Genomic DNA, 12,231 nt, shown 5'->3' with positions numbered 1-12,231 from the left:
GTGCTGGGGCCACTGCCAGGCGTCTGGAGCCGGGCAGGGAAGGTGGGGCCGGGCACTGGGTCTGCAAGGGCTTCACCTCTCATTGGATCCAAGAACTTGGCCTAACCCTGGCCAAACGAGCAGAGCTGGTCTAAGTTTATGGTTTCCTTATCTACAGGGCTCTAGATCAGGGTGCATCACACGCCTGCCCAGCGCCTGCCTCTGCAGGTGACCTTCCGTCCCCCCGCTTCGAATCGCACATCTGAAAAATGGGGGCAAATCCCATTATTTCACAACGGCTGTTAGGATAAACGGCCCATATGAACAGGACCGCGCACATCCCTTCCCGCTGTGACTGGCTGCTTGCTGCCTCTGACAAGAGAGCAGGGAGACTGGCTCTGGGGAAGCTCATACTTTAAGGCGGCATAAAGGACACTGGTTTGCAGCTATTGGATTCATCCTCGGGCCAAGGAGCAGGGGTGGAACCCACAGAGCACTCGTGGGAGAAATTCACGAGTGTTACAGATGCAGGCTGAAGCCACCAAACCACCTATGAGACTCCCCGAATGCAGCTGAGACGTCTGTGCACAAAACAAAGCCCCCAGATCATGCCTTTAAAAAAAGAAAGACGCCAACCGCACCTCTATGCTCTTGCTTGCTTCTAGAGTGAAAATATACAGCAAAAGAGATCCAAAATGGTTTTTCGAATGTGTAATCCAAATACCCCAGTTGCATTCCAAGACGCCAATTCCTCAATACGCGAAAGGTGGTGATGAGGACAGAAGCCAACCCTCCCTTTCTCTACTGAGGGGACATACAAGCATGAAGACTTTACTGTGAAAGAGAGAGAAACTTAGACCTATGCTTCCTGGCTGAGCAGACTGAGAACTTCCTGATCGACCCCGGATTAGAATGGATTGTTTAGGGGGTTGTGTCAATGCACTGGAACAAAAGAGACACTTATCGGCCGGATACAGTCAGGAGACAGCCTTTTTAAGTCAGGAGAGTGGGTCCTTTCGGATCCTGAGCGCTGGGCCCGGCGGGTTCGGAAGGGCGTGGTGGGGTGGGGCCAGGGCACAGCACAACAGATTCATCCCGCCCTCTGCTTTTCTTTCACTAATTACTTTTTTCCTTGCCAGATATAGCTCCTGAGCTTTCTAATCTAAGAAGTGCCCTCCTATGACCAGGCCAGGTGAGCCGTGAAAGTTGAAAGCACTCATCCGCCGAAGTGCTGTCCAGATGCTTCCTGAGTGCCTAGTGAGGCAGGAACTGTGCTGAGCCTCGGGGCAGAACAGACCGCTGGCCCCGGGGCAGCTCAGAGCCCGGTCAGGAAGACAGACACAGAAGAGAAAAACGCCAAACCTGGTTCCTGCCACTATAGAACATCCTGGCGAGAACCGCCACCTACCAGTCTCCAGGGAGAGCAGTGATCCCTATTCAGGGCTGGCCCACCCCAGGCCCTCAAAGGGAGGCTGGAGAGGGCATCTGGAGTTGACAAGAGATCGGAGGCAAGACGCTCTGTCATCGCTGTTACAAAGGTAACAGTTCCCAAGCCCTACTCAACCGAGTCCAAACTCCTGCTATTGGCATTCTAGGCTCTCTCTAAAATAGGTCTGCCTGCTCTGGTGCCATATCCTGCCCCATGGTCCACCTCCAAGGGAAGCCACTGCCACCTCTTTTTAACTCTTGCCTCCTCTAAAGCCTTCCCCAGTTATAATATACATCACAAATGCGGGATGCCAAATACTCTTTCGTCTCACTGACAGCCAGATCTTGAATCCTTCCCCAGCCATAATCACGTCTGTTACCTTTCTTGTAACCTCCACAGTAGTTCCAAGTTCTTAAGAAATAAGTGCCGGCCAGCTGAAAAACTGTTAAGTTTTCCAGTTGACCAGAAGGCGATGATTAAAAGATGAAATTAGAAGACAAAGACTAGCTATTAAACTATGACTTTGTTTCCAACTTCTAACACGTGCTTGAATCTCTAATACACATCTTAAAGTCAAAGCCAAAACGCAGTCCCAGGTGGCCCGAATCCAGTAGCTAAGAACAGAGAAGATGGTGGTGACGTTGGAAAGGGTGCGGATAAGCAGAAAGAATGAGGAACGGGTCCCCCAGCGGAGAGAGAGTCGCGAGAACTACAACGCACGGGAAGAATAAACAGAGAAGATAAAGGGGTTCATGGGAGATGCACCCACCTATTCTGTCCTCTTATCCTCACCTGCCTGGCTCGATTCCACAGGTGAATGAAATCTGGTCTTTCTCTAAGCAAAGCACTTAGAGGCAGAGAGGATGTTCCCCCAGCCAGTTCTGATCGCCACTCAACGCCACCCAAAGGTGAAGAGTACCTCCCAGGCCATGGAGAGTTCACTGGTTGGTTTTGCCCTGTTTCCTTATTTTGAGATGGTTTATTCTAACAGCAAACTAAGGCTGAATTGGTATGTTCTATGTCAGGGTCATAAAGGGCAGTGCGTTGAGCAGAGTTTACTCACCGACTGTGCTTAAGAACTATGAATTGGTAACCAATATTTAAAAATCAGAAGACTTCCGATTAAAAGTGTAGGTCTTGACTTCTCCTGAAACACTGGAAAATATGGTAACAATCAGCCTGGGATCCTACATGGTCACGAATGGCTAGAGTGAAGTAGCAGCTGCCCCTGTAGATGGCACACAGTCCCCAGTGTGTCCCAGGCTCACCCAGATGGGCAGCTCTCAGGTCCTTGCTCCAAGGTCACTTCAGCGGAACCAGACCCTCACAAGCGGTCTGAACAGAGGAAAAACTACACGTTTTTACAACTAGATAAGGACCGCTAGCAAAAAGCAAGCAAGGCAGCCCCAGCCCCAATGGCCTAAATTGGTTATCCAGACCCAGGCAAGTCCCGATGTGGGGTCACTTGCCCCTTGGAACCAGTGACCTCAGGGGTCGCCTCCTCAGCAACCCCAGATGGACGTGTAAGTCTCCTGCCTGGATCCAAGGCTGGTCCTCCTTCGGCCTTCCTTTCTCAGTCCCAAGTCTTGACCCCCACGAGTTCCCATTTCGGCCCAAACTGTCTTGTTCCAACCACCATGATGTAAAAATTAAGAGCTGGCGAAGTGCCCGCATTGAGGAGCAGGCAGGAGCTTGCACGCTGGGTGAGATCGTGCTGGCCTTTGTGGTCTGGCTTTTTCCGTCCACTTAACTCACGTCTTCCAGTTTCTCTGTGATCATCCGCAACGAAACCCCATCGGTTTCGCTATTTTTACAATATGAAAGGCAGTTAGTTCTAGGTACGGACTCCGATTCAGAATAAAATGCCTTGTAGGAAATACATGTTTAATTAAAAAAAAAAAAAAAAAAGATGAAAGTAGAGATAGAAACCAGCTTCCTTTTGGAAAAGAAATTCACCCTAAAACTCTACCTCTTCCGCTTTACTTCCTGGCGTGAGGCCCATCAGTTAAGCGCCTGAACTCTGGAGTCAGCTGCCGGAGCCGGGATTGAGTTCCAACCTCTCAGAGCCTCAGTGTCCTCTCTGTCAGCTGAAGATACTGAAAACGCTGAGTGCACAGGTGTGCTGGGAGGACCCGGGGAGAAAGGAGGCACAGAAAAGTGCCTCGGACACTGGCCCGTGGTGGGGGCTCAACACTCGCGAGTCATTATTTTTGTCGTACGTGACCGTCCTCAGCTTAGACTGGTGGGGAGAAGAGGGAGGGAGTTGGGACATGCCCACTTCAGGGAATTCGCCCAGCGAAGGGATGAGAATGGAGAGCGGGCCCCATGGGCTCCCTGAGCATGAAGGTGGGGTGGTGGCGGTCTTGGGACCGAGGTCCCTCCAGAGCTTGGTCCCTTGGTGCTTGCTCGAAAAAGGAAAGGCTTCCTTCCTGGGCCACTGTGCTCTAATCTGAGGCAGCCCCGGGGGAGGGCACGGCAACCGGAGGCACACCTGCTGTGAGCCCTCGGAAACTTCCCGCATTCCCTCCCCAACGTGGAGGCTGCGAAGCTGGCTGTTCTGGCTCATGAAGCACTCTCGGAGCAAATGTGGACTTAGACGCCCCCGAGGCGACGGGTAAAGAGCGGTGTGGCAGGCAATCCAGCCAGTACCCAGCTGCCGCCACTGCCACCGCGACGCGGCAGCTTTCTGCGTGTGGCAGGGAGCGATGGCATTTCATGGCAGGGGGCCCCGAGGCAACAGACAGGACCCCCCATGAAGACGCGGAGGGCTGAGGAAGTGAAAGGCTTTGAGTCTCTCCGTTACGACGCTGGAACCCAGCATGTCGGGTTCTCGCTCATTTTAATTGGTGCCGCCATCGGCCTGGTGGGTGACACCCGGTATAATGCCTTGGCGAGGCCCTACCAGAGCCAGGGGAATGACTCCGCGGAGCCAAATGCCCATGCTCCCTGGGAGGCAGTGAAAAGCTAATTGCTGTGTGGTCTCCCGCTGCCATGCTGCCTCCACATCCCAGTTTGGTGGTGGCCACCTGCTGTGCCAGGAATGAGGCAAAAAAACGATTTGGATCTTGGCCTAGGTTCAGGACCCCTGCTCGTGTGCCATAATATTCCAGAGAAGCAGCCCAGTCTCTGGCCATGACAATACCCCCTAGGACTGGCCGAGCACTTACCACGGGCATCACACACGTGATCTCACTGAATGCCCACAACGGCCCTCCTGGGAGATGCTGTCACGATCCCACTGGACAGATGAAGCGGCTGAGGCTCGGAGAGGCCAACACCCCGGGCTCAGCCAGCACGGGAGGCCTATGGCTTGACCCCAGGACCCACAGCCTTAACCGCTCCACCACCCAGAGTATCACAGGTGACAAGAGCTACGCGAGTCTCTGAGGCTTCACTCTTATGCAAGTATGCTGAGGACACTCAGTCACAGAAAGAACCGCGGACACCGATTTATGCAATGGAGCCCACCGCGGCGTTGATAGCCGTTGGATATACAGCAATATTGCTCTTTCTTTCCCGGCTTATCTTGGCTACATCTGTCTTAAGGTCGAGGGCTCTGGCCCACCTTGACTGAGCCTGGTGCCAAGTGGCTCTGGCTTCATGAACACTTTGGAAAGGGAGCCAGACTGACTGCCACATGTTGACCCCTGCAAGGGGACACTGCTAGATACCACGCTTGGTCCCAGGGAACTCTTAATGGCATACGAGGCATCAAAGTCAAGGAGAGAGAGGTCTTCCTCTGCTTTATTACTTTCGGCATTGTCACCTGTGCAGTGTGTCACCTGCAAACCATGAACCACCAACCCCAAAGTAGCCCATGAGACTGAGTGCCCGCCTCAAGGTCTCAGCCACCTCCCTTGCCCTTAACCCCTTTTGTCCCCAGAGAAGACATCTGGTACAGGCCCACCTTAGGCAGCTATCAGGTTTAAAAGCAACAAGAAGGCAAAAGCTGAGCATGACCAGAATTCCCCCCAGAAACTGTCTGGTGGCGGTCTGGGCTCCTGCTGGACGCCCAGCGCAGACCCTGGGCTCTCGCTAACCTGCACTGTCAAAGGCCAGCCCCGCTGACTGTGTTCAAGGTTATTCCTAATTTCCAGGCTTTAAATATCTCTGCTCATACCTGCCTCCTTTATCAAACCTGACATCTTCTGCCTGTGAGTCATTCATTAACATTTTGGCAGCCATTCTTATAGCCCGGAGACGTCTGAGTCTTGGATAAAATCCATTCTTGCCCATATGAGAAAAATATCCCAAACCTCCAGTTTCCTGCAGGGATAACGCCTCGCATAGGTCAGCCCTAGATAGCATCAAAGGTCAATTCAAGACAGCTAGGTTTCTGGATACCTGCATCTGAGCAATCGGCGGGAGAGTTACGAGCTGAATTGTGTCCCCTTACGATTCCTGTGTTGAAGCCCCAGGACCTCAGCATGCGGCTGTATTTGGAGATCTGACTGGTGTCCTTATAAGAGGAGATTAGGGCACAAGCGCACAGACTGAGGGATAAACATATGTAGAAACACGAGAAGGTGGCCGTCTGCCAGGCAAGGAGAGAAGCCTCAGAAGAAACCAAACCTGCTGACACCTTGATCTTGGACTTACCCGTCTCTAGAACTGTGAGATAATACATTTCTGTTTAAAGCCCCCCGAGTCTGTGGTTATTTTGTCACAGCAGCCCAAGCAGACTAAGACAAGAACTCTGTAGATACAGAGACAGAGAGAGGCACCGGGGACAGCTGCTGGGTCAAGGTGAGGCCAAGGCTCGATTGAGGCTCGCGCCCTTACAAAGTGTGCTTAGTTCTCAGTGCTTCATGCCCAGGGAGCTGCCGACTCTGCTGACAACCTCTGTCTTCATCTTGCCAACTCCTCACTACCTCAAGGCTATCGGCCAGCCTCTAGGACCATCAGCTCTGTGGGGAGAAATGAGACTCGGATCCCTGGTTAGGAGAGGACCCTCCTAGGACCCTCAGACATGAGCTGTGAGGACCCAGAAACCCAATGAGCTTTATTTTGACCATGACTTGCTGAGTGTATCATCGAGCTAAGTGATACAAAGGTAAATGGAACTCGGGGCCTAGCTGGTGATCAGATGGTTAAATAAGTAATTACCACACAGTAAGCTACTTGTAATAATGGAAGCCTAATGAAGATACCAAAGCAGAAAAGGGCAGTAATTAGCACCCTCAGGAAGAGATGGTTCTTGAAGGCTTCAAAGAGATGAGATTATCAGCAGGATTTTCAAGACAGTACTGAAGCTCATGAGCTGGGAAAGGCATTCCAGACTGAGTTACCAGCAAGGTGGAGAAGTTTAAGAACGAACCAGGGAATTCACAGGACTAGAAGCATTGTGACATTGTGGGATCAGGCAGGAAATGGGACCGATCAGGTAAGAAGGCACTAGAACGTGCGAGGCCCCGCATTCGGCCTAAGGAGCTTGGCTTTCATCCTGTAGGGGCCCAGAACGTCCTGGGGAGCTTCAAGTTGGGGAAATTACCAGGTCAGATCTGTGTTTTAGATGGAGTGCTCAGACAATAGGGAAGGGGAACGTTGGGTAGAAGGTCAAAGCCGAAATCTGAGCATAAAATAACAAACGCCCATACTAAGAGAGAGCAGGCCTCTTTCCTTATAGACGCCATGTTTTCCCAGCCAGGCTTGGTGCTTTACCCCCACTCATTCTCAGAGGTTTTAGCAAACGTCCCAGTAAGAGGGCGAGAGAGGAAACTGAGGCACTAACATGCTGTGCGAAAAGCACGCTTTCCCTGGACCCTGTCAGTTTTATATTTTCTTTTTCTTAAGAAACAAACCAAAATAAGCTGCCAGCTTTGCCAAGAGAAGGACAGTCCTACCAGTGGCCTATCCAAGGTTAGTTTGACTGTCTTTTCGGTCTATATCCTGTTCAACAAGCCCCGTCGTCGGTTGAAAACCTGATCTTGACACAAAACTAGGCTTTTCTTCCCACTTTGATCCCGCAGGAGAGCTGGACACCCTGCCATCAGCTCTGATACTTTGGAGGGACTTAAAAGTGGCACATGACAATGAGTGGGATGCTGATTTAGAATCTTGAGCCCACTTCCAGAATGACCCATGCCCTTAGCACGTCGAGCACAAAGGAGAATGGAATGCCGTCCATTCTCCTTTTGGCCACGGACAGACCCCACCCCGCCTCATCCTAGGGAGTATGCTACTTGGAAGCTGAGACTGTTTCACATTCATTCCATCCTTTTCCCAAAGCATCTTACACAGTGGCGTGAGAGGGAAGGTCAGAGAAGCATTGCTGCTTACTAGCTGTGTGACCGTGGACAAGTTCCTTAACCTCTCTGAGGCTGTTTCTTCCTCTGTTAAAATACGTACGATAACAGTAACTCTATCTTGAGGTCATATGATGAGATAACACATGTAAGGGGCTAAGGGCCAGTGAGCACATTTGTTAAGGGCCTGTGAAGAAAAAAGGAGGAAGAGGAGGGGGAGTAGCAGGAGGAGAGGATAAAAGGAAGGAGGAGGGGAAAGAATTTTGCAGCCAGACAGTCCTGGGTTCGGATTTCTGCCCTACCACTTGCTGGCTGTGTGACCCCAGGCAAGTTACTTAACTTCTCTGACTCACTGTCTCCTCTGTAAAGCAGGGATAATACCACCTAACTTTCCAAAAAAAGAAAAAAAAAAAAATCTTAGTTAAGATACTGGATAAGAAACAGCCTAACACTAAGCTTGGGTATTTGAGACGTATGCCTGAAATCAGAGTCACTGCTTTCTGAGCCCTGCAAAGCTCTTCGGGAAAAATCTGATTTACATTCTAACCCTCCTGGACACACCCAGCTCTGCCACCCTACGTGTGACATGCCAAAGCAAGGGGAGGCCAGCTTATGGGAGCCAGGCCTCCCACTGCCCTCCCATGCACACAACACCGCTCTCTTCGCCACCTCCGAGGGGAAGGCTACTGAGCCCCCTGCAACCCAAATGCATCCTCTGGACAACAGAGGTGGGAGGGCCAGGCTCGTTTTCCCCAGACCCAAGTGTCTTCCACTTGTGACCTGGAAGACAGTGATGCCCCTCTGTCCTGGCTCAGGAGCATGGCTGGCGGGTGGGTCACCTATTTGCTAAGGAGTCCCTCAAGGGCTAGTCCCTGCCGTCTTAAGACCCTCCCTAAAAAGGCAAGTTATTTTAAGCCTCTCCTGGACCCAAGGCCTGAGCAAATGAAGCAAATGGCTTTGGGACAAGAACCAGGAAGGTTTTTAAGGCCTATCGTTCTGCCAGAAACACATTTAAACTTTAAAAAATTTAAAGCTCACAACCTCTCTTGGGTTCACTTTGTGCTAGGCTACGGTTTAGAGGAAGACAAAGCAAAACCCCAAAGCCTCAAATCAATGGATCACAACAAATGCTTGCCCCCTTCCACTCTGTCCTGGGCAATGCGGGGCCAGAGGCCCAGCAGGGAGAAGCAGTCAACTCTGCTTTCCTGCCAACGGTTGCAGATTAGGACAGACGGAGGCCGGTATTGAAATCTGTTTCTATTTTTAGCAAGGAATGGGGCAGGGAAGCTAGCCAAGAAGCAGGTGTGCCTGAGGTCCCTACCAAGTGTCCATAAGCAAAGCCAGGGTGCCTCAGGTGCAAGGGAGACAAGGCGCTGAAGCATCCCTAAGTTGGGGATAGAGAATTAGGCCCCCGGAATCTCCTGGTAGTTTCTGTGTCAGCTCTTAGGGGTCAAATGCAAGGTCAGGCATTCAGGTTCACGCTTCCACTATCAAACCACCAAGCCCACAGCTCACCACCTGGGGTTGCCCCCCGCCCCCCACCACCAGCCCACCCTACCATCTTACTTCTGCTAGGCAGTTCCTCTTGGCCCAGGCCGTTGGAGGGAGCCAGTGGGGCACTCCCACCCTCGTCCAAGGTCAGGATGAGGGGAACGTCGTCATCTAAACTCATGGCCATGTTCTCCTCTCCTGCAGCCCTCAGGATGCGATGTCCAGGGCTATAAATAGTCTCTGCTTTGAGCTCCCTTTCAAAGCCACTGGCCCAGAGGTGCTTCTCAGAAACTCCTCCATTTGAGGCATCTTCTAGGGTTTGGGGGACAAAAAAAGAAGGACAATTATTAAAATACAACCACTACTGGTGACAATGATCTGGGAGTAGAAAGAGGCGATGGTTGCTTAATCTTACAAATACATTAAAATCCCCTGAGTTGTACCCTTTAAAACGGTGGATTATATGGTGTGAGTTATATCTCAAAAAAAAAAAAGAGAGAGAGAGAGGGAGAGAGAGAGAGAGAGAATTGCTGTCTAATAGCATTAAAAATTTAAAAATGAGGGAAAAAAACTGCAAGAACCAAACTGAAAAGTTATGGTAATTATGCCTGGAGATTGAGATTTTGACTAATGTTCCACCTCCACCCCTTTTTGCCCTTGTTTGTGTCTTTATCCTAAAGATTTTAAAGACTTAAAAAAAAACACAACCAATGAAATAATAGTTGTTAATACTCGATGAGGACTTACTATGTACCAAGAACTCTTCTAGCAATTTTTAAGTAAAGCTGATTGAAACTTCATAATGGATAGGTAGGAGTATATCTTCCATTACAGAGGGGGAGTCTTTAGGCTCTGAGAGGTTAAGTAACTTGCCCAAGAAGACACAGCTAGAAAGCCAAACTTTGAACTTCTCAGTCTGGCTCCAGCCCCATGCCCTTAGCCACTATACTACAATTCTGCCAAGTCCGAGCCCTGGTATTCAGGCGGCACCTAGCTCCAGTAACCTCTAAAGAGTTAGTGTGCCAGGTCACCTACACTTGCCTATAGCATTCTAGATTTGGCTGTTTGAGGAGGCAGGGGAAGGGGACTGGAGTATTTTATTAAAAGACGTCCAGAGTCACACAGCAAAAGCACTCATTCTGAGCTCCCAATTTCAAACACTCAGAAGCAGCCTATTTATACACATTCCCATTTCCGCTGGGGAGGACCAAAAGAAAAGCAAAGACTCAGCAGATCTGACAACAGACCTTTGAACTTGAAAACAACAGCAGATTCCTTCTTCAAGCCGTGGCTCTGGGCTCAATCAACTTTGCCTCCAGAATAACCCACCGATTGGCAACCCCACCGTTTACCTTTCACAAATCATCAGAATAACCCTAAGCAGGTCCCTGTGTGCCAGTATCTTAAACAAGGCAGCAAAAGTGAGCCCCGTTCTGCCTGCTGCTAAGCCTGTATCTCTCTGCCCAGCAAACTTCCGGTGAGATTTTGTTTTTCTCCAGATCTGGGGATTTCTTTTGCTTTCAAATCTCAGTAGTAGGGAGATAGAAGAGGAAATCCCAAATGAGACACTACCATTTGGCTGTCTTAAGAACTATATGTTTTATTTTTTTCTTCTTCTTTTTGGTTTAACTTTTAGCACAGACATTTTCATACTCAAAAGTGGAGACTATGTAAATGAATTTGCACCTACCATTCAGCTTTGACAATTATCAACATTTTGTCATTCTCTCCTATATCGATCTCGAAGGTGGGAGGATCTATTCACCCTTTCAACTCATCGAGGTTTCTTAATTTTATCGTTATCATTATAATGGCTAGTGGGTTTTAACTGTTTTATATATATATGACTGTTTGCTTGCATGCATTGTCTTAGCTCTTTGGCTCTCAACTGGGGTTATTTTGCCATTACCACCTCCTTCCCCAGGGGACACTAGCACGGTATGGAGACATTTTTGATTATCACAGCTAGGGGGTGGGAGGCTAGGAAGTAGAGGCCAGGGATGCTGCTAAACATCCTACAACACACAGGCGAGACTCACTGCACCAAAGAAATAAGTAGCTCTAAATGTCAACAGTGCCGCTGTTGAGAAAGCCCCACTTCACAGATGAGGACACTGAGGCTTAGAGTGGTTAACTTAACCTGCCTCTTCTAAGTAAAAAGCAGAGAAGTAGTAGAGCCAGATGTCCACCCAGGCAGTTTGAATTTAGGGACCTCCCCTTCTCTTGCCCCTGCTTAACCATTATCCCATACCTCCTCCCAGAACCAGTCCTGCAATCTGAATTTACTCAAACCCATCATTTGTCAGAGGGAAAAGTGAGGCCCAGGGTGGGGAAGGGACCCGCCCAAGGTCACACAATGCGGGACTACTGAGTCCTAGCTCAGTGCTCCTTCCGCGGACTTCGCTTCTCCCTCTAGAGAGGGCTCAGAAGGGATGGGTCACCCCTGAGGACAAGTCCCTGGAGAGGGCCGGCAGCCATCACGCTACGCTGTCCGCTCGGGCAGCCTGACCAGGCAGTAGTCTCTTTCGGGGTCGCCCGAGGGCGCCAGGGCAACGAGCAGGTGGGAAAGGAAGGGAAAGAAGGGGAGTGCGGGCTCCAGCTCCACGTGCTCCCAGCCTGGTCTGGGCCCCGCGTGGGGGTCGCACCGGGAAGCGGGGGACGAAGAGAGAAGGTGCAAAGCCCCGGTTGGAGGGAGAGATGAGAGCGATGACCTCCCCACAGACCCTTTGGCCTCGCCCTGCCCGCCTCTCAGACTCGGGTACCCAGCTGCAACCCCTTACTTCGCGCCCTCTGGCCCCTGACCCCTGCCCTCTCCGTCAGGCCATCCCTCGCTCCCCCCAGATTCTTACACGCGCCGCCCCAGCAACCCGGACCGCGCGCCGGGCTCAGCACCGTGCAGCCCAGACTGCGGGCGCCTCCGTCAAAGCCCCAAGCCCGGAGCTGTTGCAGCCGCTGCCGCCGCCGCCACTTCAGCCACTGCCACCAAGGCAGCTGCGCCAGCTCTAGCATCCGCCGCCGACCGTCCCCGCAACCCCGCCGGCCCCGCCCCGTTGCCGTTTCGTTGCGGCCTGTTGGCTACTTAAGCTG

General features: G+C 51.1%; 1 protein-coding gene across 4 annotated transcripts in view; it reads right to left on the bottom strand.

Annotated features, from left to right (window-relative positions):
- TPCN1 (two pore segment channel 1) overlaps positions 1-12,180 on the bottom strand; it is a 50,265-nt gene extending 38,085 nt beyond the window's left edge. For 3 of the 4 annotated variants that reach the window (XM_039868200.1, XM_039868201.1, XM_039868203.1), the window contains exons 1-2: positions 11,994-12,180; positions 9,220-9,453 (exon numbers count right to left, since the gene is read on the bottom strand). In XM_039868200.1, the coding sequence (XP_039724134.1) occupies positions 9,220-9,453; positions 11,994-12,153 (394 nt within the window). In that variant the 5' untranslated portion in view covers positions 12,154-12,180. Of the gene's footprint in view, positions 1-9,219; positions 9,457-11,993 lie in introns of all 4 variants that reach the window. The other variant, XM_039868202.1, reaches the window with a different exon arrangement.
- Positions 12,181-12,231: the final 51 nt, after the last annotated feature.

This window comes from Pteropus medius, unplaced genomic scaffold (genome assembly GCF_902729225.1).
Source record: "Pteropus medius unplaced genomic scaffold, Ma_sr-lr_union100, whole genome shotgun sequence".
Lineage (NCBI taxonomy): Eukaryota > Metazoa > Chordata > Mammalia > Chiroptera > Pteropodidae > Pteropus > Pteropus medius.
The sequence above is the reverse complement of the archived record's forward strand: the minus strand, read 5'-3'. Positions and strand labels throughout refer to the sequence as shown.